This window comes from Tachysurus fulvidraco, chromosome 2 (assembly GCF_022655615.1).
Source record: "Tachysurus fulvidraco isolate hzauxx_2018 chromosome 2, HZAU_PFXX_2.0, whole genome shotgun sequence".
NCBI lineage: Eukaryota > Metazoa > Chordata > Actinopteri > Siluriformes > Bagridae > Tachysurus > Tachysurus fulvidraco.
This window is the reverse complement of record NC_062519.1, coordinates 3,285,971-3,310,576: the sequence shown is the minus strand read 5'-3', so window position 1 is coordinate 3,310,576 and position 24,606 is coordinate 3,285,971. Positions and strand designations below refer to the sequence as shown.

Sequence of the window (24,606 nt, the reverse complement as noted above, 5' to 3'; positions counted from 1 at the left end):
GTCCTATCTATCTATCTATCTATCTATCTATCTATCTATCTATCTATCTATCTATCTATCTATCTATCTACCTACCGTATCAGTCAGTCTGTCTATCTATCTATCTATCTATCTATCTATCTATCTATCTATCTATCTATCTATCTATCTATCTATCTATCTATCTATCTATCTATCTACAGTATCAGTCAGTCTGTCTGTCTGTCAGTCCTATCTATCTATCTATCTATCTATCTATCTATCTATCTATCTATCTATCTATCTATCTATCTATCTATCTATCTATCTATCTATCTATGCCTTTGTAAACAGTAGGTCACTTCATTCTTTAAGCTGGAATTAAATGTGCGGTCTGGTCTCTCGGACACAGACGCACCGCAGCAGCGTATTTACAGTAAAATGTTTGTGTTGCATTTCTGCTTAAACGGACATAACAGAAGGAACATTCTTTTTAAATGATGTTGTTTTAAACCTGTTTCCAGCCCGTCGATGATCATTTACACAAAGCTTTCTGATTGGTTGTGATTATTTCCATTGTATCCATGTGTCGCACCCACTAGCTAGTTCTCTATTATACGTTAAATCACCATGTGTGTTTCTACAGCTGTTGCAGCAGAACACACTTGGAGGTTGGTGAAATTACTTTGCAGGAATATAATAAAAATCATGAATAATAATAAAAAAAAAACTTCTTTCGCTGACAGACGTCGAATGTAATAAATAAAAACACTACGAATGTGTTGTTATGGGAAAATAATCCGCTTCACCGATTCCTTTCCTAAACAGCACACGAGTCTGTCATGTTTTATTAGGAATGTTCTTAACAAAAAAATATTGAGTATATATTTAATACATTAGTTCTGCTCAGTTCTGGATATAATTTGTACATGGATGAATAAAATCACAGTCCAAATGCTGAGAAATATCTTTGGAGATTCCCAGTTTTCTTGTTTCTTTGTATAACACGATCAGAAACAAAAACTTCTTCTTCTTCTTCTTCTTCTTTTTTTTTCAAGTCTGCTATTTTGGTGTGCTGAGCTCCCATTACCCCGCTGCCCCCTCATCATTGTTAAGCGGCCATACGCTGTGTCGAAAGCCATTCGAGATTACATTCCGAGCAGCACTGAGCACTACTTAGCCTGCTTAATGTGGAAAAATCTCCAGCGAGGCTCGGCATACTGTACGGGCGCCATCCCCAATGGCAGACTACCAGAGGGAAATGACCCACTTTGCATAGGAGGTCAATGGACATCCAGGGATTAGGGACGTCACATGACCGGTTAAGTGCCCGAGTGGAAGGAGCCAGGAGGCACCATGCACAGGAAGGCCTGGTTATAGAATAGCTTGACTACACGATGGCTAGCATTAACCGTGTCTTTAAAAAGGTACTTCAACCCCACAGAGTGTCGCCTTGAATGCCCCCAAGAATTTTAGCTTTCTGTGCCTGGTGCAAAAAGCAACAGATTCACAAAATAAACAGAATTCACACTTCGTCCATGTACGCTAATACGCTAAATGAACAGGAACAGAAAAAAACACATTAAATTCTAATATTAAATCTTTTTACTTGTTTTGAAGGCAAACGTTGGACCCTTGAATTGGAAGCTCAGGCAAATCTTTCTTGTGTTTACTTAACATTTATGGGATTTCTTCAGTGGCAGCATTTTGGAAAGGTCAGTAAGTTTTCTGCTTTGGAGGAAAGTCTTTAGGACAGCACTTTGCTTCTGGATAACAATAAAATCTTCATTTTTTTTAAAGAGTGACATTTGCTATATAACACATTATAGCATGATAACCAGAACAACATTAAAATGTAACTATAAATGTTGAAGATGTACAACATTCATCCAACCATCTATCCACCCATCAATTTATCTATCCATTGTCTGTAGCTCCTATTTACATTTCTGTCTTTTTTTAGCAGACTCCTTTATCCAGAGTGACTTACATTTTGTTTCAATTCTTACATCTGAGCAACTGAGGGTTAAGGGCCTTGCTCAGGGGCCCAGCGGTGGCAGCTTGGTGGACATTGTATTCAAACTCATGACCTTCCGATCAACACCTTATCCACTGAGCTACCACATCCCTACACTTATCCTAAACAGGGTCTCAATGAACCTGGAGTTTTTCCCAGGGGACTCGGGGCATAAGGTGGAGGACACCCTGGATGGAGTACCAACCCATCTAAGGGCACAATCACACACCCATTCAAACACAACAGACAATTTAGAGATGCAAATCAACCTAAAACGCATGTCTTTGGATTTAAGGAGGAAACCATAGAACGTGGAGGAAACCACTGTAGCACGAGCAGAATCGGACCAACGCTCTAACCACTAAGCCATGATTAATAAAACCCTTGAGGAGGTCTGTAAATGGAAAATAATCTTCTCTTACAGCGAACAACTTTTTCCCGGTGAGCTTCTTTTTATGCCGAGATAAACCGAGCGATTTACGGCGAAGATCTAAATGACTTGTCCTCATGAACAAAGGCCAGTAAAATTTATATAAACTGATCTGAAATCTGTTCTGTTTAAATCTGTTTGAAATACTGTGTACATGAAATTGCTGAAAAATAATCATGCTACTGTGTTCCTCTACTGTTTGCTTCATTCTAATGGAATCACACTCATTGGGAAATAATTCTGCTTAAGCCTCCAACACACATAATAAGCACTGGTTAATAAATAAATAAATAGTGCTATTCAGTGGAGTGCTAACAGGATCACAAAGAATTGACTCTTTTGGTGTTTAATGCAGATGGTATTGAATTAAATGAGATGCTGGAGTCTGACACCTCTGCACTAGATTCTGATATATTTGCTCTCTAAAGTTGTGATTTGCACCTTCAATGATACCCTTTTTAATTCAGTAATTCCTTAACTATTAGTGAGAAACTTGAGCACATATATGAGTACAAGAAGATGAATGCGGGGGCACGGTGGCTTAGTGGTTAGCACGTTCGCCTCACACCTCCCGCGTTGGGGGTTCGATTCCCACCTCCGCCTTGTGTGTGTGGAGTTTGCATGTTCTCCCCGTGCCTCGGGGGTTTCCTCCGGGTACTCCGGTTTCCTCCCCCGGTCCAAAGACATGCATGGTAGGTTGATTGGCAAATTGTCCTTAGTGTGTGAGTGAATGAGAGTGTGTGTGTGTGTGCCCTGTGATGGGTTGGCACTCCGTCCAGGGTGTATACTGCCTCGATGCCCGATGACGCCTGAGATAGGCACAGGCTCCCCGTGACCTGAGAAGTTCGGATAAGCGGTAGAAAGTGAATGAATGAATGAAGATGAATGCGAAAGCCACTGTAGTAGATTCATTGAGTGAGTGTTTGTCACAAAGTTATCTAGAATGTATGCTGTAGGATTTTCCTACAATTTCCTTTCACTGGAACTAAGAGGCTTAAAGCTGTTGCCATGACAATGCCCCTGAGCACAAAGTGTCCTACACAGAGCCCTGACTCTGATACAACCCCTGCAGAGCACCTTTGGGTTAAACTGAAACACTGACTGCACCCCAGACCTCCTCAACTGATACGTATAATGATCTTCTAGCTGAATGAACACAAATCCTCACAGCCACGATCCTTTCAGGAAGCATGGAGGTTAATATGGGTATGTGTAGCGCAGTGGTTAAGGTGTTCGACTGCTGATCGGAAGGTCACTGGTTCGAATCCCAGGCTCACCAAGTTGCCAGTGCTGGGCCCCTGAGCAAGGCCTTTAACCCTTGATTGCTCAGGTGTATAAATTGATATAAAAAAAATGTAAGTCACTCTAGATAAGCATGTCTGCTAAATGCTTTAAATGTAATGAAGGAGAAAGATTTATAACCATCGTATTCATCGTTTCCTTTCACAGTGGCATCCTTAGGTGCCTGTGTAAACATTTTGATAAATGTACAGTATTTTTTCAGTAGATATCTCCAGAACTCCACTTTTATATGTTTTCAGCATGTTTCTAAAAGTTTTCCATCTGCTATTAGCATTTAATTTTTTGTACACAAAGGATAAATGTGTTGTTTGGTCCGTACTGTATGATTGCAGCACATTTACTGTATAACAGTGCCACCATGTGGTACAAGCCGTAACTACACATTCATGGCTATAATAAATCACTCCTTTATAATCTTGACATAATTGAATTCATCATAAAGCTCTCGAGACACTCAGGCACACTCTCACAGCTTGAAGCCTTGCGACAAAGGGCGGCCTTCTGTAAAGTTGCGCTCTTGTGTTGGCCGTCATCATCATATACACAGAGTTAAATACACTGTCTGGAAGCCCTGACGACTCAATCCGAAAAACATTAGGCAAGATGATCCTTATTTCAACCAGCTGCTCAGCTTGCGGCAAGTGGAACTCTGACTTCATTAAAATCTGGCTTCGGTGGCACTGCCTAATTAGAGCTAAACTGGCTCATATATCATCCTGAAGCTCATTTAGCTGATGAACAGCCTTATAAGTGTGCGCAATAGTGTTTTTTAGCTGAGCTTCTGTAATGTAAGGCTGAGCAGGAGGGACACTGTAACTACGAGACATTTGCCTCTGCCGAAATGTACAAGACAGAAAGAAAATCGATAAAGACAAATAAACCCTGTGGCTAGGACACTGAAGTCTCCTCTCACTCACACTAAAGTACTTTCCCTAAGATTAGGCAGAGAGTGCCATGTACCTGACATGATTAAATGAGAGGAGACAAAAGTGAGGGCAGTGGAGGTCAATTGATGCCTTTATATGGCACAGGTTTCGAGACCCAGGTGAATATGCTGGGAAGAAATAATCAAGCAAGATTCGAAGACTGGAATGAGCAAGGTAGCTTGTTTAATGGCTGTAATGCAATGGTGCAGTCTTTTCTACAAAATCTGTTTTGTTACATTGTGCTGGACTTTTATTGCTGTGGCTGTTAAACAAATACTGACAAGAAAATTCAGTTTTTCATCTGACTCGTAGCGGTGCATAATCATGATCCTGTCTCCCAGAATACACTGAAATGGCATCATGTATGTCCAAAATTTGGAATAATAAACAAACTGGGCCTCATTTGTCAAACTGTATATGAACGAACATATTCATTAATCCTTTACACGGGCTTTTACACAAGAATGAATAAAAAATCCAGTTAGCAGGAAAAAAAGGGTTGTATCCTATGAAAGCTTGGCTCGAAACATATAATTTGTAATGGATCCAGTTTTATTTTATATAGGGATAACGGATTATGTCGAGTTTAAATCACTTACTTATTTAGTTTCCAAACAAATTAATTAATTTTCTACCGCTTATCCAAACTTCTCGGGTCACGTTGAGCCTGTGCCTATCTCAGGCGTCATCGGGCATCGAGGCAGGATACACCCTGGACGGAGTGCCAACCCATCACAGGGCACACACACACTCTCATTCACTCACACACTACAGACAATTTTCCAGGATGCCAATCAACCTACCATGCATGTCTTTGGACCGGGGGAGGAAACCGGAGTACCCGGAGGAAACCCCCGTGGCACAGGGAGAACATGCAAACTCCACACACACAGGGCGGAGGCGGGAATCGAACCCCCAACCTGGGAGGTGTGAGGCGAACGTGCTAACCACTAAGCCACCGTGCCCACCAGATTTAATTCAGTCCTTTCATATTATACTTGAAAGAAAGCAGAAATGAAACACATAACAGGACGTTATTGTGTGTCTAAAGGCAGCCTAAGTGATGATATACGATTTACACAATAGTGATTTTCATATTCGAAACTTTTTAGTTAGAGAATTTTCAGTTCAGTCTGGCCAAGGAAGCATTTACACACAACTTTACTAAACACCTGATAAATGAGGCCCATTATTATACAATCTATTATTATAAATTATCTGGCATGTCCCCCAGAGCTACACTATGGATCATACTGTGAGATAAATATCCAACAAGCTATTCTAAAACAGAAAATTCCAAAGAAATAGTCAGATATTCATATCCTAAGGAGCTCATTACAATACATCACAATTCTCAAAGTGCAGGCACGAAAACAGCTGACAGAAAGAGTAATTTGTGTAGGCTACCCCGAACATGCAGCTGTTTCAGCTAGAAACTTCACTTTGTGAGAGAGAGACAGAAAGAATTCTCAAGGCCATAGTGGGGAGTACAAATCTACCGTGATAACAACCTGACAGTTTTATGTAAAGCTACAAAAATACCTGCAAATATCTCAGAAGACCATTTCGTTTGAATAACACAGAATCCGATACTTTAAAATACATGACATAGATAATATAAACTACACGCTCACATGCTTGTCTACAGTATTCAGATTGACAAGTGGATTGTCTTTTGTCCTGTGTGTGTGTATATGTTTGTGTATGCGTGTTTGTGTACAGTATGTGTGTATGTTTGTGTGTGTTTGTGTACAGTTTGTGTGTGTATATGTGTGTTTGTGTATGTGTGTGTATATGTGTGTTTGTGTGTGTGTATGTGTTTGTGTGTGTTTCTGTATGCGTGTTTGTGTACAGTTTGTGTGTGTATGTTTGTGTATGTGTGTGTATGTTTGTGTGTATGTTTGTGTGTGTGTTTGTGTGTGTATGTGTGTGTTTGTGTGTGTATGTGTGTGTATGTTTGTGTGTGTATGTGTGTGTGCTGTAGAACAGAACAATGAAAGCTACAGCTGGAATCTTTGTGCTTTGGATTTTATATTATTTGATTTGATATATTTTCCTATGAAAGACTCTATAACAGGCAGACAAGCGTGTTTAGCAGTCTAGTGTCATGATGAAGGCAACGTTTCCACGGGCTACTGAGTGGCTAAACCACCTCTTCTTCCTTCACGTAAAGAATCTCATGGGCGGAGCTTGGGATTTGATTGACACCCCCCACCACCAACAGGCGATCGCGGATAACGATGCTGGATGTAGAGCAGCGTGGAGATGTCATGGGAGCCAGAGTCTCCCATTTCCTTTTTTCAGGATGGAAAGCCTCAACGGTGTCCAGCATTGATGGCTGATGACCTACAGTACAGGAAACAGGTATATAAACTTACAGCTCTTGATGAATATTAATTCAACAAAGGTAGTGTTTTTTTTAAATTATTCTTCTTCTTAAAAAACATACCCAGACCACCGGCAACAACCATTCTTCCTCGTACAATGGCTGCTACAAAGTCCGCACGTTTTGTCTTCAAGGAAACGGTTTCTTCAGACTTCAACCAAGATCCTGTAGCAAATATTTACACATCCGTTTACTCCCAAGAGTATAAATGGCACCACACTGGATAATTAACACACACATATTCTGTAATGAAAATCTAAGCTTGGGTTCGAAAACGCCTGTACTCTTTTCCACAATGCTGTTTGTGGGATTTGCCTCTGATTCGTCTCTACAGTAAAGAGAAGGCTGTCAAAGCCTCCGTGCTCATCGTCTCGTACGGCGTCTCTGAGCGTGTAAATGTCGAAAAATTGCAAGTTGTCTGCAAACTCCTGAAGCAGCTCAAGATTAGACTGTGTGTTTTGAAGAAGTCGACTATGATTAGATCTGACAGGATGGATTTCATTTGCTGTAATAGTCGTTGAAAGGACACGTTTATAATAAAGCACCGAGCCAGAACACTTTGAGGAGGCAGAACAGAGATTCTCAGTTTTTCGCATGTCAAACATAAAACATTACTGTGGCGTATTATTTACACTCCGCATTAGTTATCTGGCTGCCAAAAAAACAAAAACAAAAAAAAAAAAACATAGAGAATGCTGCCATAGAGAGGAAGATTGGTGGATAGATTCCAGAGCCTAAAGCCATTTATTTTTACTTTGTCTTTATTGCTGCAACAACTTGCTTTTTCATATTGGCTTGCATTTGTAGCTGCAATAAAGCAATCCCAGGCCTAATGACTTTCCCAAATCAGTTATTAATCTGAAGTGAGAGAAAGCCGAGCTTTGCTCTTTAGGATGGATCTCTCAGCCAATAGTCCCTATTTGCTTTTTGAGTAAATTAATCAGCATGGCCTGGGTGGTTGGTTTTTGCCTCGGCTACCTGCCTCGACTGAAAAATGGAGAGTTTAGCAACTTTGCACTATGTATTGATTGATGCTTGGCAGGATAGATTTTACTCTGTGGCTGGCCAAAATTTATTTATTTATTTATTTATTTGGTATGAGGTGGTAATCTCACTTAAAGTCTCTCGGATCGATCCAGAGAACTGTAAACATAGTTGGACGATGCGTTTTAATACGCAGCTCTATATACGATTAAAATGGCTTTGTAAGAAATCTTCCGTTCGATAAACAAATAATTAAACGAATAAACACGCTTATCTTGCTTATCAAGTGTCATTTTGCTGAAATCTCCGTGCCAGGCTGCACGGAGACGGTCGGAACAGATGGAATCGATGAGGATGAACTAAAAAGAGCAACAGCTCTGTAAATAAGGAATTGCCATCTGGTTCTGAATAACTTTGTCGAATCGCCCTCCTGCGATGCGCACCCAGATCTTATCGATCTTATAGGCCAGTTATATTAGATTGCGATATTTATTATTCTATCGCCTTTTTTAGTTCCCGGCCGAGGGAAATTAGATATCAAGGCGTGATCTTCCAGATTCCCTCTGAGCACGCCTCTAACACCTGTTGAGTGACACATGCTGCAGTAATGGAATAATTAAAAAAAGATAAATGATTTATTACTTCAGCGTGTGCAGTGAGCGGAGGGTTTAACTATGACCCGCTGCCTTCGCCTACACAGAGATACTAGGCACCTTCGGGGCTGCGAATGTGAGTATTATGCGATTTTTCTGCTTGGTGAGCCTGATTAGGAATGATCACATTTGAACGGAAACAGTAGAGGGCAAAAGCAAGCAGCGAAAACCTGCAGAGAAATCAATAACTCATTTCAGCTAGCCTTACATTTTGTCACACCTTGTTTCTTCCCATCATCTTTTTTTTTTTTTTTTTTTAAGCTTTTTTTCCCTGGAGCTAATGTGAATCAAAATCGAACAGAAAATGGCAGTTATCTCTGAATGCGAATAAAGTTGTGCAATATAATGATCCTTCAGGTCTGTGTGCTGTTTGATTTTGAAAAATGACCTTCTTCTGCTTGGAAAATGAGTTCTGCCGAGAACAAATTATTTACCTCGGTAAATACGTACTTATCGTTCACTAAATGTTTTTTTTTGTCATTGCTCTTACCTGCGGTGCATTTTAAATGCATTAGACATTATTTCTCTATGATATAAGTAGTATATGTGGAATATAGTTTGTGAGTAAGGTGATTAGGACATTTCTATGGAACATACTGGAATTTTGATGATGAGATTTCTGTGTAATATCCGAAAATCCTCATTATTAAACCATTCAGTTTAAACCATTATGCCCTGTATGAGATCACACCCGTTAGGATAGAAATGTTTGATCATAGGTTCAGGACTTTGGATTATTCATTCATTCATTCATTCATTCATTTTCTACCGCTTATCCGAACTTCTCGGGTCACGGGGAGCCTGTACCTATCTCAGGCGTCATCGGGCATCGAGGCAGGATACACCCTGGACGGAGTGCCAACTTATCACAGGGCACACACACACACACTCTCATTCACACACACACACACACACACACACACACACACACACACACACACACACACACACACACACACACACACACACACACACACACACACTACAGACAATTTTCCAGAGATGCCAATCAACCTACCATGCATGTCTTTGGACCGGGGGAGGAAACCGGAGTACTCGGAGGAAACCCCCGAAGCGGGAATCGAACCCCCAACCCTGGAGGTGTGAGGCACTAAGCCACCGTGCCCCCCGACTTTGGATTAATTTGCAGTTATTTTTTGTAGTACATGAACTAATCATTACGAGTACAAATGTCAATCTATTTACTAGATTACAGAGAAAAGTAGGCAAAAGCTCAACAATGTCATCATTCAGCATATTTCTGTTTGTACACCGACGGAGGTACGTTTCCACAGGAGGTACATTAAAGTGGTCATTGTGGCCAAACCTCGTGATAAACTTTTTGTTGGATTTTCCTTTCATTTCAGCATAATTACACCAAAAGTGTGGCTACTCCTCTAAATAATCCCTCTGCACCCAGTCACAGACTTTCAGTTGACTGCCTCCTCTTGGCAGACTTTAATTCCAGAGTTGGACAACGTTTAAGTAGTTACGTTAACCGGGAGAGGACATCTACATCATTTGTCAAATCCTAATAGTTATTTGTGTAATGAAATCCAATTAGGTCTGTTTCAGTTCCTGCTTGTAACACTACACGATATAGAAAAGAGAACAGTTATGATATCGTACCCTGGCTGGTGTCAAAGATACTGACATTCTTGGTGAACTTGGAGCTTTGATGGATGCCTCCTTGTCGAAGACCTCCCAGCCAGCAGAGGCGCCCTGTGTTGTCCCACAGCACACCAGAATAGGATCTCTTACAAGGCATGCTGGGTAACGAAGACCAGTTGCGGCTGTCCATGTCAAAAACTTCAAATGCTTTTACCAACCGCTTACACTGACGCCCACCTTGGGGAAGGGGGAGGGGGGTTTCAGTAAAATAGGCTGACAGGCAGAAGGGATTCACTCACTCACACACACACACACACACACACTCACACTCACAAACAGCCTTGAAATGTTCTGACAGATGGAGAGAGGCGTACAAATGCACGCACACACACGCACCAAAAAGTCTCTGAAATGGTCTGACAGTTATAAAGTGTCTCTCTCTCCCTGAAACACACACACACACACACACACACACACACATATACACACACGCACACACACACACACACACACATACACACACACACACACACACACACACACACACACACACACACACACACACACACACACACACACACACACACACACACACACACACACACACACACACACACACACACACACACACACACACAGAGACAACCTGCTACATATATCTTGGATCCCTGAAGGCAGATGCTAGCATCGTAGCGAGGGGTGGGCATGGGCGGCAGAAGGGCCCAGATGTCCTTGCGAAGGTCGTACTGCTGGAGAACGCTTCTGGGCAGCAGGTCTGATCCCATTCCTCCAACAGCGAAAGCTCTGCCATCTGATTGAACACAAGCACAGGGAAACGTTTCACCTTCCTGCATGTGTCTAAAATATCAAACTCGCTTGCCTAAACTGAAGTGTGTGATTTGAGTGAATGAAATTTGTTTTCTACACTTAATCAGTTATTTTTCTGTGCTCTTATTTAAAATAAAAACATATGATATGTTGAAGATCCAATTTGAATTAAAACATTTAAATAGTGAAAATAGTGTCATGGTTACAATAGAAAATGAAACAATAAAAAAAAACCTTTGACAGTAATAGCGAGCCCCATCAACTCCTCCCTCAGCGAACTCCTCTTCCTCCACTTGCCCTCCTCTGTGTTGTAGACCTCCACAGCTTTGAGAGGGTGCTGCTCTTTGCCCACACCTCCGACCACAAGAAGCTGCTTGCCTAACACTGCTATGGCGGCGCCTGCTCTGGCCGTGGGCATCGGGGGCAGGGTCACCCACTGGTCCACCTCTGGGCAATAGAGCTCCATGCAGTTGGTGGCTCGTCCAGTGGCGTCACAACCCCCCAGCATGTATAGCTGACCCCCAACTTCGGCTAGAGAGTGATACACGCGGCCACTTGACAGCCGTGCCAGGTTCTGCCAGTGGAACTCGTGAGCCGCGGGCACCGCCATTGCCCCGACTGACCGCTTCCTTGGAGTTCTAAAGGATTGAAAACGTACTGGTTAATTTGTAGTTTGTGCTTTTTTACAAACCTGTTGATGTGCTGATCTAATAGCTGAAGACTGAATACAAAATAAAATGATAAGAACTTGTCAATCATCTCTATCCTATGGAAAAGTAGACAAGAACACAAAAGTTTATTTGACATAAAAAAAAATAATTTTATTACAATTTACTTGTTCCCAGTTATTTCTAAACAACCCGCCCGTCGTTTTAAGCTGTACTGTAAAATCTATGACTTAACGGCGTGCTACTACTCATTCACTTCATGTCTCAGTATGACTGAATCATTTCACTACTCAGCCCACTCTGACCCTCTTCAAATGATGTTCACGCAGGAGTATTTTTCACTCCTATTTTTATCTGAGTAGACAGAGAAAGAGAGAGAGAGAGAAACAGATCGAGAGATATAGCGCTCTGTTTAGAACAGCATCGCTGTTGATACAATCGATTTTTGCACCACGGTTCTGCTGCGGCTCTCCTCGGCTGTGTTCACAATTAGCTTGAAGTGGGTTGTTGTAGCACAGCTTAGCATCCCATCAGTATCCAAGCAACCACCTTTCTCACTTCCCCCATCTGCTTCCTCCCCTATCTTACACCAAGCAACAACTCCCTTGTTTTCCCCCCACTTACAAGGACACCTACAAGGAAAGTCATCAAAGGAATACGCCGATTCCGCCGAGGCATTCGTCGATTCCGCGTTGTACGGAATCATGGATTTCTCATTACACCGACACTTCATTTCACCAGAGACCTGCACTCGGTTAGCATGACACGGCACTGGGTTTTGGCACTCATCAAAGTCAAACCTAATTAATATTGGATGCTGTGTTAAGCTTCAAACCCTACTGTGGCACCAAAACAGCTTTAAAGAGCTTGGGTACGTGCTAACACAGGAGACAAGCGACCATTTTATAATCCCCTAAAACAAAAAGTCCTGCGTCATTCTTCTCCTTTTAGGCAGATGGTGGCTCCCTGACCGGAGGAGTCGCTGAAAAACTTGATTAACAAAACCGTTTTTGGCAGGCGTCTTTGCATCATAAGCCGTCTAATTGTACTGTAATAACAATTTGACTGGCGTATTACTGGTGGAGTGCTCTGGGTCTCTGGTGATGGAGTGTTAAGTATGCACAGACTCCTGAAAGTGCTGAGCATTTAATCAAGCTCAATCATGCTGTAAATGAGGTAGGTTCTCTCTATCATAGCAAGACTTGCTATGTTCATTCTCTAATGTCACCCCATGGAGGTCCAACAGAAGACAGGATCCGAAGCTTTTAATATGGATTTAAAGGAAAGTCAATTTTAAACCGTGGACTCTTTTCCAATTAACCGTGAAAGTCAAGACGATCGTTCTGAAACCTCTCACGGGACGGCGTATCAATGAAGAATAAAATGTGAACAGTGAAGAATACTTCTTGCAAGGGTATTCTGAGGCATTGCTCGCTCCCCAAGGCCTCCGCGTTGAAGTCCCAGCCATCCACTCTGGGCTTTTACTATCTCCCTGATCGTTTAAAGGCAAGCTGTCACGTTCCATCCGCCAGGAGACAGAAACATAAAAGCAAGCTCAAGGAAAGAGACATTTCTCCAGACGCCTTTTCTCACCTTCCCCCGAATGATGCAGAGGTGTGTTGCCATAGAAACAATAGAAGAAGCACAGGTCTCATTGTCTACCCATTGTTCCTTAAAAATAGAAGGTATGGATTGTTTACTTTTAATAATAGTTTAACAAACAAATAAAGACAGCTTATTTGGTTCTTTTTTCTCCTTTAACCTTAGGCGGGCGTTTTCTAGTTAACGAAGCAAGTGGCTTTCTTCTGGCATGCCTTGCAAAGCACATTAATTCTCCAATCTGTAACTGATTTGCTTCGCTACTTCTCTCCCTGTCTTTTTTTAATTAACTGCTTGAACAGCTTGAGATCAACTGTAGGCCTATAAGCGCCCACGGCCGTCATTTACAATCCGCATACTCCGCTTTCAAACTTTCAATTAGTTAGCCTTTTCTCTCTTTTCTCTTTAACTTAGAACTAACTTTGGGACTAATTTCATCCTTTAGTTGAGCTATTAGCCTGGTATGATCCAGTGGGTTTTAGTTGAATGCTGCTTTTGTCGTCCTTTCCTCCATGCCCACGGTGGCACAGCGGGTATCTGTTTTATTGACTTCCATTTAATTAGCATCCCAGCTTTCAGATGCTGCTAACTCTCAAAATCACACGTGTGCACTTCTTTTTCAATCAGCTCTGTAGTTGTTTTTATTGGTTTATCTCTGTGGCATTTGTGTGGTTCTGGGGGAGTCCCTTTTTTTTGCCTGATGGTTTTTTTTTTTGCAGTATCTTCCATATTTCTTCCACTTTCTGTGTCCTAAATGTCTCCTGTAAATCTGCTCCAGCCTGATGTCCCTTATTATAGTGCTGGCTGTTGCATCAGTGGAGAACTTGAGGTACTGTATTTTTTTTGGACAGTTTTATATTAAATCCAGATCTGCCAGAAATGTAGGTAAAACACAGCGGTAAACAATAAAAAAAATTGAAATCTTTTGTTTCACAAATTGCTTGTATAATATATTTTGGAGAAACTGTGAAATGGTTTCACATGGATTGATTTTTTTAATCATTAATTACCTCTAAGCCACCATTAAGAACAAATGTTCATAGTACTCCTATTTATTTTTGGTCTAAACCTATTTAAAAAACTCTCTAAAAATTCTTTACATAATCCCTAATAAAAAGCTAATTCTTCAATTTTTAGTACACTGCAGACATCTGGACTTAAGATTAAATGATGAATAGAAAACGAGACAACAGAATCTCTACTTTGTTTCCCTGAGATATTTTTACATATTAAGAAATTAGAATGGTAATTAAGGACAGTAGAATAGTCAATTAATTTCAACTTAAAGTGAAAATGAAAGCAAACAACACTTTATATATGGCTGTACATCCCTTGCTTGTGTCAAGCCGGCGAGACACGGACCAATCACCAACCGGTTTCATTATTCCTTTGTGCTGCTTTTATTGCAGCTTTTTTTTTCATTTGTTGTTTGTTTTGTGGAGCCTTTTCCTATCAGACTCGTCTTCAGGAGGTGAAATGTTGTTTATTTGGGTTAAGGTCTGTTGATTGACTTGGCCAATCTAAAACCTTCCGCTTTCCCCCCTGATGAAGTCCTTTGTTGTGTTGGCAGCGTGTTTTGGGTTATTGTCTTGCTGCATGATGAAATTCCTTCCAATTAGTTTGGATGCATTTCGCTGTAAATTGTCAGACAGAATGTTTCTGTAGAATTCTGAATTCATTCTCCTGCTCCCATCATGAGTTACATCATCAATAATGATTAGAGAATCTGCTCCAGAAGCAGCCATGCAAACCCAAGCCATGACACTACCTCCACTGTGCTTGAATGATGAGCTGGTACGTTTTGGATCCTTTCTTTCTCCACACTCTGTCCTTTGCTTCACTTTGGTAAAGATTAATCTTGTTTCCAGAACTTTTTTTTTTGCTCATCTCTGTACTTCTTTGTGAATTCCAATCTGACCTTCTGACTCTTACTGCTGGTAAGCGGGTTGCCTCCTGTGGTATAGCGTCTGTATTTTTGTTCTCAAAATCTGCTTCCAACGATGGATTGTGAGACATTCACCTCTGCCCAATGGAGGGTGTTGATGTTGTCATTGACTGCAGCTTTGTTGTTTTCTACGCACTTCTCTGAATGTGTCTGTCATTAACTGATGCCATTCTAATACTTAAGGATGGGATTCTATATAAAAACGTCTAATGTTAGCGCAACTCGGCTAGATTTTATTTCACATGAATGACCTCAAAACATTATCTATTTACCTCGACAGAAAGCAAGGGCACTGGCCAAAGTATTACTAACGTGAGATATTGGAAAAGGGGCGGGACTTGCAGGCAGAGGCTAGTATCAGAGGGCTAAAAAATACCTACAAAGCTGTCAATCATTCCGGATTCATGTGTTTAATGGTTTATTTACCATTTTTAGCACCTGCTCATTTTTCAGATTTATTGTAGGGGGAAAAAAGCACTTTTTGTGTATCTCTGATTTACAAAAAACAACAAGAAACAAATATACTCGGACTAGTGCTAGAGTATATCACCTATTTATAAATGCGTGAAAGTCGGTAGGTCTATAATTCAAGTGTGCCGCTACCGGCAATTTTTATTTATGTGGTCTGTTCAAGAAGGATAATGCACATATTCACCAACACAACAGTGAGTGTTCCGAGTTCTCTGTCAGAGTTGATGAGTTCTTTGTTTCATTCTCTAAAGGAAGCAATGACTTGAATACGAGAAGCACATATTCACACTGGGCTTGACATATTGATTTTCTTGGTGCAGCACCTGCTAACGTGACAGATTATTTGTACCATACTGAAATGTGATTCTTTTTATTGCAGACGGATAAATGAACATTCAGCAAAGCATGTGAACTGTGAGACCTACAAATCTCACCTCGGTATCAGCGCAGTGATGATCAAATTGGATCTCCACATGCCGAAATTGTGTCATGACCCAATTACACTCGAAATGCTGTCTCAAGTCTGCACCTCCTCCCTTTTTCTGCAGACTGGAGCACTTTGATATCGCAGAGCAAAAGGCTCTTTCTGTGGACGCTTCCACTAGTACGCGGTTGGCGACGGTTGTAGTAGAGACTATCATTTCCATAGCAACCCTGAATTCAGCTCACGGGTGCACATACAGATGAGCCCGTGTGCTGTTTCGAAATTTCATTACTGTTGTTCTTCTTCGTTTTTCTTTTGAAGTGTAGGTGCAGCGAGCCGTTCTTTGTGCTCGACTACTTTTCAATTTTGCAAGGACTGCATGAGTATGATATTAAATATTCACAAGATCACTAGGCAAACCGTGGTGTGTAGGCGAGACCTCGGGCCGTCTGTTACCAAAACAAACGCAGCTTGCTGAATGCTGGAGACAATTAGCCGACTAGCACTACTCACTACAAAAAAAAAAAAAAGAAGAAGAAAAAAAAAAAGCGCCTGCAAAGGTTTAATATAAACACAATCCCCTCTAAGCAGGATGAATTAGTATGCATGAGCTCAATATTTCAGGCTAATCGGATGTTTTGCAGGAAGTAAGCCTGTAATTTCTGGAATTTAATTTGGGGACTTCAATGGTTTGATTAAACATGCAAACAACATCTGGACAAGTACTAAACAAAGTCTCATTACTGCTAATATATAAGATATTTTTCTAAGCCAATTAGGGTCTGGAATATTGACAGTAACATAAACAAGGCTAAAAATATCACAACTTCATGACACACTACATGACCAAATGTCTATAGACGCCTAAGAATTAGACTCACGAGTTTACAGAATATCCCCTTCCAGATTTACTTCCCCTGTGTTGTTATAATAAGCTCCTTTCTTCTCTTCTGGGAAGGCTTTCCAGTAGATATTAGAGCATGGCTGTGGTGATTTTGTGTTCGTTCAGCCTCAGGAGCATTAGTGAGATCTGCCACTGATGATACAGGTGAGAAGGTTTGGCGTGCAGATCATCATGAAGGTGTTTAGCAAGGGTTGAGTCAGAGTCGGGGCTATGTGCAGGTCACTCGATTTGTTTCACTCCGAACCTTAACACACCGTGTCTTCATAGAGGTTGCTTTGCTATTAGGGCCATTGTCATGCTGGAACATGCTAATGTTTTGGCCTCTTAGTTCCAGTGAAGAAAAATTGCAACGCTACAGAATACAAAGATATTCTATGCATTAGTATGTAAATTCTGTCAAATGATTTTTCCATAAAAACCTTATACAGCTAAAGGAGTTTTAGTGCAGTCTTGTCCCCTATAATGGGAAATGAAGGGTCATATAATGTGATTTAGGATGAGTCTGATGAGTTATCACTCAAAAAAAATGACAAAAGAGTCATTCTATTCTTCCCCAATAAAATGAGCCACATACAGTATGAATCTGGAATTATCTTTAAGTTTTTGAATTGTCCATTACTAATCATAACAAGCACAAAAATCAGTACTGCACAAGCTTACAAGGACGACAATGATAAAATAAGAACAATATAATAAATCATATCGTTTCAATTTTATTTTAAAAGTGTCATCTGTGAGGTTACTGTCCAATCCTACACCGTGACTAACTGCAGCGCTACTTAATAATAGAAGCACCTTCTCTTTGATTACTAATACATATCAAACAAAATGTTCCTCTTGATCAGAAACAGCTCATTTCAATTATCAAGGTTTTAAGATGCTATTATAAGAGAAATGCCAAAAAATAATGAGAAGAAGAGTAAGAAGATGGAGAGAACGTTCAGGAAGATTACAGATGGGAGCCAGGGATAAGTCATTTTAAAGTGCAAGCCCAAAAGGCCTTAATACTAATTGCAATGAAAATGCCTCTGTAAGACAGGATGAGTCTCAAGTCCCACACATCCTCAGTACTGCGATTATTATTGAGAAAAGTGTAGTGGAGCTCAACTTCTGAAACTTGGCAGACGGTGATGTTGCTGAGCCAGAGTGTGAATGTTTTGAGACTGTGGACATATGTTGTGCATCAAATTTAGTCCAGAAAGCTTCCAAAAAAAAAAAAAAAAAAAAAAAAATTATTATCAGGTTAATGGCTTCTGTAGGATGTTGGGTTTATGTGAATGTAGGCACAGCTGAGCTCAGGTTTTATTATTTATTTATTACTACTTACAGAATTTCAAATACTATCTTGATGATTAATAAATCACAATAAATGGCTTTTTACACCTGGTCACTTCATGCGTTTTCTATGATCCGATAGCTATCCGATCGTAAAAAGACCAGGTCTAAATGCCCTCCGAAATGTTTTCGAGACGGATATAAATCCGATGGTTCAAACCACTTCAGGAGGTGGTCTGGGACATGTTTCAGATGAAACTGGACAGATGTAAATGAATGTGGTTGTTCAAGCCACATACATCAGCGCTATACTCCTCCCAAACAGAAGTACGTCACTCGCAAGTGATCTTTCACCCAGGTGTCTCGTTGGGTCTTACAATGCACTGCTGCCACTAGCGAAAATGCAGCAAACGGTAATTGCTGTTTTTTTGTATCATAACCATCGTAACGAGTTTTTTCATCTTCTTTTTGATTGCATTCTGAAAACCGCATACACCAAAGCGTGTTCCATTTCAATTACCCCAGAAATGAGGTAAAATATATTTGCAGGCGGGAGTACAAAGATCTGATTCGCCAAGACGCATTTATGTGGCCTAATGTAAATGGAGCAGTTTTAACAAATCAGATAGCTATCGGATCAGAGAAAACACATGAAGTGACCAAGTGTAAAAAGGCCCTAATAGACAAGCCTTAGACTGCCGCAAACACCATTCTACCTAATGATCACTCGAGTCCTTGACTGGAGTGTTTTGGTGATGTGTTTCAGCCCATGACGAACAAGACAAGTTATTTTAAAGCAGAGACTACACATAACATGCACAGTAATTTGTTCAGTAAACCATTTTGTTTTTTTGGTTCACTTTTTTAACCTCACATGTTGTATGTATGCTAGTCACACAGTAGAATCGGAACAAAACAATCGGAAAAAAAATCTGTGGAAGGTCATGTTGCACGGCTGTAACATGAACAATGAGTTAATAATTAATGTTACGTGTAAATTTAAATAATAATATTAATGAACTCATTCTAATATGATATTTGTTTTCTATAGGAACAGCTCATGCACAGAGAAATCTGCAGCAGACCTGCCACATAAACTATGACTTATCATAGACCTTTTTTTATTAGGAGACATTTATTTAACATTAATGGAAACGGTCTTCGGTGTCAATGCTTTCTAATATACTGTTCGAGTTCTTGCTAAAATTACTGTTTCACAGCATTAAATCTAACTATACCCTTAAAACATACAATGTGTCACTTATTAATGAATTGTACGTTGTAATTGTCGCCAAATCGCTTTAATACAAGTGAAACAAGACGTTCTGTCGTTAGTTATTCCTTACATATCATTATCTGAAGTGATTCTAAAGAATTCTGGCACAGGGCCAGTTAATCAAACACATATTCGTTCGGTAGTAAAACTTAAATATCTTGTTATTTCTATAAAAAGATCCTCAGTTTAATCACTAGCAGAATGATTCATGGCTTTCCAGAAGAAAGGACTGATATCTATTTTTCAAAAGTTGCCAGTATGCATATTTTTAAAAAATATGTACCTTTTCATTTGGAAAGGATGAAAAAAGAAGAAAAATAAAAGCTATACCCGTCCCTAACCCTAATCTTAACGTTATAGTTAAAATTCAGAAGTCATTAACAAATCACAAGGCATTTAGATATCATTTCAATGACCAAGAAGGTGACCAAGGTCTATTGGTCTATGTTAAATTATCCCTAGATGTCTGAACAGCTGTTATCTTCAAATGGTGGATGAAGACCTACATGTTGTTGAAACAATTAAACTAGCACTGTTTCCCCGGTGTCATGAAGGTGTCATAAGTCTGTAACCTACAGTAGTAAACCGGTGTTAACGTACAGTATTCACCGATAATGACTTCGTAGCACTTTTCTACGTCGCTCTGTTGTAAACGTGTGTAAATGTGTGTCCACATCCGTAAAATAGACAGGGATCTCATGCAGGGTGTAAATATAAAATATTCCTTAATAATATGGCTTTAAGGTACCATAAATCTCACTTTAACGACCGTGACATAATACTCATCACTTTAACTGCAGCTATTTGAGTGCTACTTAGGGAATAAATACAATAGGTATTGTTACGTATGTCATGTCATTACTCACATATCCATGACTTTGATATCAAGAACTCAATTTCCATCTAAATCCAAATCCTATATAGAAGGACTGAGATGGAAAAGGATGGTTCTTGTTTCTGGAAAATTCTCAGAGAGGATAAATCAGTCTGCTTGCAAAGTAGGGTAACCTTTAACAGCCATTTAGCAGCCGTATTTCAATGAGCAAGGCAGGTGGTGATTGGCAGTATAAAGAGGCAATGACCTTTCAGCTGGAATAATGTGATCCAAAGGCATCATGACTGAAAGTTTTGACACAACGAAGCTGTCAGTGAATTCTGAACTTTTTTATATTTTATATGCAGCCTGTCAGACAATAACCCGCTTACAGCTACAGTACCAGATAAACACACAGTTTTTATTCGTTTACTTTTACTAAACAAAGATATCTGCGCGTACTTTTACCTCACAAAAACGTATACATGTTATTTTTTTGTTAGCATTGTAGCTAGCATAACAGAAACCGTTGGTTAGCGCAATAAAACGACTGTTTTACAATAAAAACTCAGCACCTTACGTGTTCAACGGACTGTCATAAACGTCACCGGATAGTCCAGCACGGTAATACAAAAAAAATCGTATTTTATATAATAATTGTTATCACTTACTTTTCTTTATTTTTTTTATTTTTTATTTTTTTTTAACGGTTACGGTTCCTCTGCTTCTCCTTAATGCACGCGCGCGACTGGAAATGCGCGCGTGAGGCGCACGCGCCCTCTTCTTCTTCTTTTTTCCCCCCACCCAGAGCTCCTTTGCTTCTTTCCTGGCTTCAGTAGCATTAGTGCATACTGCAGCACTCGTGTCAAAACAGTACGCATTTGCCTGCTATTATAGTAGTGCGGTAGAGCACAGATCTTCATGCTCGTGCACAGTGGTTTATATACAGTGGGTTATACACAGTGGGTTATATACAGTGGGTTATACACAGTGGGTTATATACATACATTATATATATACAGTGGGTTATATACACAGTGGGTTATATACAGTGGGTTATATACACAGTGGGTTATATACAGTGGGTTATACACAGTGGGTTATATACACAGTGGGTTATATACAGTGGGTTATACACAGTGGGTTATATACATACATTATATATATACAGTGGGTTATATACATACATTATATATATACAGTGGGTTATATACATACATTATATATATACAGTGGGTTATATACAGTGGGTTATATACACAGTGGGTTATATACACAGTGGGTTATATACAGTGGGTTATATACACAGTGGGTTATATACATACATTATATATATACAGTGGGTTATATATACAGTGGGTTATATACATACATTATATATATATACAGTGGGCTATATACAGTGGGTTATATACACTGGGTAATATACACTGGGTTATATACACTGGGTTATATACAGTGGGTTATATACACAGTGGGTTATATATAGTGGATTATATACACAGTGGGTTATATACAGTGGGTTATATACACTGGGTTATATAAAGTGGGTTATATACACAGTGGGTTATATAGACAGTGGGTTATATACACAGTGGGTTATATACAGTGGGCTATATACAGTGGGCTATATACACAGTGGGTTATATACACTGGGTTATATACACAGTGGGTTATATACAGTGGGTTATATACACTGGGTTATATAAAGTGGGTTATATACACAGTGGGTTATATAGACAGTGGGTTATATACACAGTGGGTTATATACAGTGGGCTATATACAGTGGGTTATATACACTGGGTAATATACACTGGGTTATATACAGTGGGTTATATACAGTGGATTATATACACAGTGGGTTATATACAGTGGGTTATATACAATGGGTTATATACACTGGGTTATATAAAGTGGGTTATATACACAGTGGGTTATATACAGTGGATTATATACACAGTGGGTTATATACAGTGGGTTATATACAGTGGATTATATACACTGGGTTATATACACAGTGGGTTATACACAGTGGGTTATATACAGTGGGTTATACAGAGTGGGTTATATACACAGTGGGTTTTATACAGTGGGCTATATACACAGTGGGTTATACACAGTGGGTTATATATAGGTTATATACACAGTGGGTTATATACAGTAGGTTATATACACAGTGAGTTGTATACACAGTGGGATATATACAGTGGGTTTTATACACAGTGGGTTATATACAGTGGGTTATGTAGAGCCCTGCGCGGGGCTGTTTTTATAAACCCGCACCCGCCCGCTCCCGCTGAATTTCTGATCAGGACCGCCCGCGCCCGCAAGCTGCGTGTTCCACTCCTGCCCGCACCCGCAATGTTTGTGTCCACTCCCGCCCACTCCCACGGATTTTTTCTTGAGAGCTTGTGAAAATTTTGATTGTATACAAATGATCAGACTAATTATTAGTTCAGGCTAATGTCCAGCATAACAGAATTAAACATGATTGCATTTAAATAAGATAAATTAATACTAATGCTAATACTAATCTTCTTCTCGACGTCATGTGTTGACTCCATTCTTATTATTAGGTTACACACCAAATCCCACCGGGTCCCGCGGATTTCTCGCAAAATTTTTTGACCGCCCACTCCCGCCTGGGGCAAAGGTGAAACCGCCCGTTCCCGCGAGATTTGCGTTGGGTCCCGCGGGAGCCCAATCCCAATGCAGCCCTCTATTATGTACTACTCTTGTAACTAGGCTAGTATGTAGGATGCGAGATGTAAGGAGCGATCGGCTAACATGGCCAATCGGGATCAGTTAAAGCTACAACAAATAGCTAACATCGCAATGATAAACTAATGTAATTGCGATGTAAGCTAACGTTACAAAAATCACCTAAAGTTTCTACAATCACATTCTTGCCTGAGTTTACTGTGAACACTTAATATTACTATGATCGCCTAGCATTAAGGCAATAAGCTAATGTGACTATGAACACCTAACGTTACTGTAACTACCTAAATTTACTGTGATTAGCTAATGTCACTGAAACCAGATAGCGTTATTATGACTAACAGTATTGCGACCACCTAATATTTAAATTGGTTAACATTGCGATTACGATCGCCTAACATTATCGTGGTCATATAATGTTACTACAATCAGCTAAATATCACTTTGAATACCTGGAATTATTTCGAACACCTAACAACTTACTGCAATAACTTGAGGTTACTGCAATCATCTAATGCTATTGCAAATACCTGTAGCTGATTTTTTTTAATTAGCTTAATTAGCATTACTGTTACAGTATTACTAAAACTTCGAAATGACAAAAGTCAGGTGCAGTTGTTACCCCAGAATTACCCCAGACAGCTAGATTTTTGTGTTCTACTTACACTGACCCAAAATCTGTAAACTTTTATTAGTTCATGCCGTATTTGGTGCCAGACATAGGCTTTAAGGCAGTAAAACATGCTTCAGCATTACTTCAAGAAGATTAATTAAATAATTCTTTTATTTTTAGCAACCGTTTTATCTTGGTCAGGGTCATAGTGAATGTCATGAACACTGGCTGTGAGGTAGGAATTTACAACCCAGATGAGATGGCAGTCTTTCACAAACACATTCACAGGCTTGGGTCAATCCACCTAGAGTGTGTGGTTAGAGACATCAACGTTTTCTTTTTCGACAAAAATGTGTCACATTTAAAATATTCATGCCAGACTTTTATCACAGGCACTCAGAAATTCATTTTTAAAATGCTCCAGGGAGTCAAACATTGCTCTCTTATTTTGAGAATGTAACAGCACCCATTTTCAATGAAAGTACCACTATATTAAGGGAAATGTTTATAAGGTTGCATGACTGTGACTAGAAATCTTTCATGAGAATTGATAGAAACCTGCATGAACATTTAGAAACATTTATTCCGATAGGCATCATCCGTCATGAAGAATTCATTATGAATTGCCTATTCATTAACGTGGTAGTGTACATGGGGCTCGCGAGGCACATTTAGCACATCCGTTCATTCATTCCTGTCTACTTCAGGGCTTATCAGCTCAGTGCACTGGCCTGCAGCATAGCCTACATTTGCTTTACTAGTCCACGGTTGTGCATCAATGCTATAAGCCACAGGAGAGC

General features: G+C 40.0%; 1 protein-coding gene across 5 annotated transcripts; it reads right to left on the bottom strand.

Annotated features, from left to right (window-relative positions):
- Nucleotides 1-6,645: 6,645 nt before the first annotated feature.
- On the bottom strand, nucleotides 6,646-21,318 carry klhdc8a (kelch domain containing 8A). Of its 5 annotated transcripts, XM_027154799.2 has the most exons (7): nucleotides 21,143-21,318; nucleotides 17,084-17,458; nucleotides 11,330-11,733; nucleotides 10,914-11,078; nucleotides 10,286-10,504; nucleotides 7,083-7,184; nucleotides 6,646-6,979 (listed from the first exon to the last, which is right to left on the bottom strand). In XM_027154799.2, the coding sequence occupies exons 3-7, from the start codon at nucleotides 11,703-11,705 to the stop codon at nucleotides 6,777-6,779; spliced, it is 1,065 nt and encodes a 354-aa protein (XP_027010600.1). In that variant the 5' UTR covers nucleotides 11,706-11,733; nucleotides 17,084-17,458; nucleotides 21,143-21,318; the 3' UTR covers nucleotides 6,646-6,776. The 5 variants fall into 5 exon arrangements, with proteins under 5 accessions (XP_027010600.1, XP_027010602.1, XP_027010599.1 ...); XM_027154801.2 differs by lacking the exon at nucleotides 17,084-17,458 and having other exon boundaries at nucleotides 21,052-21,318; XM_027154798.2 differs by lacking the exon at nucleotides 17,084-17,458 and having other exon boundaries at nucleotides 21,143-21,317.
- Nucleotides 21,319-24,606: the final 3,288 nt, after the last annotated feature.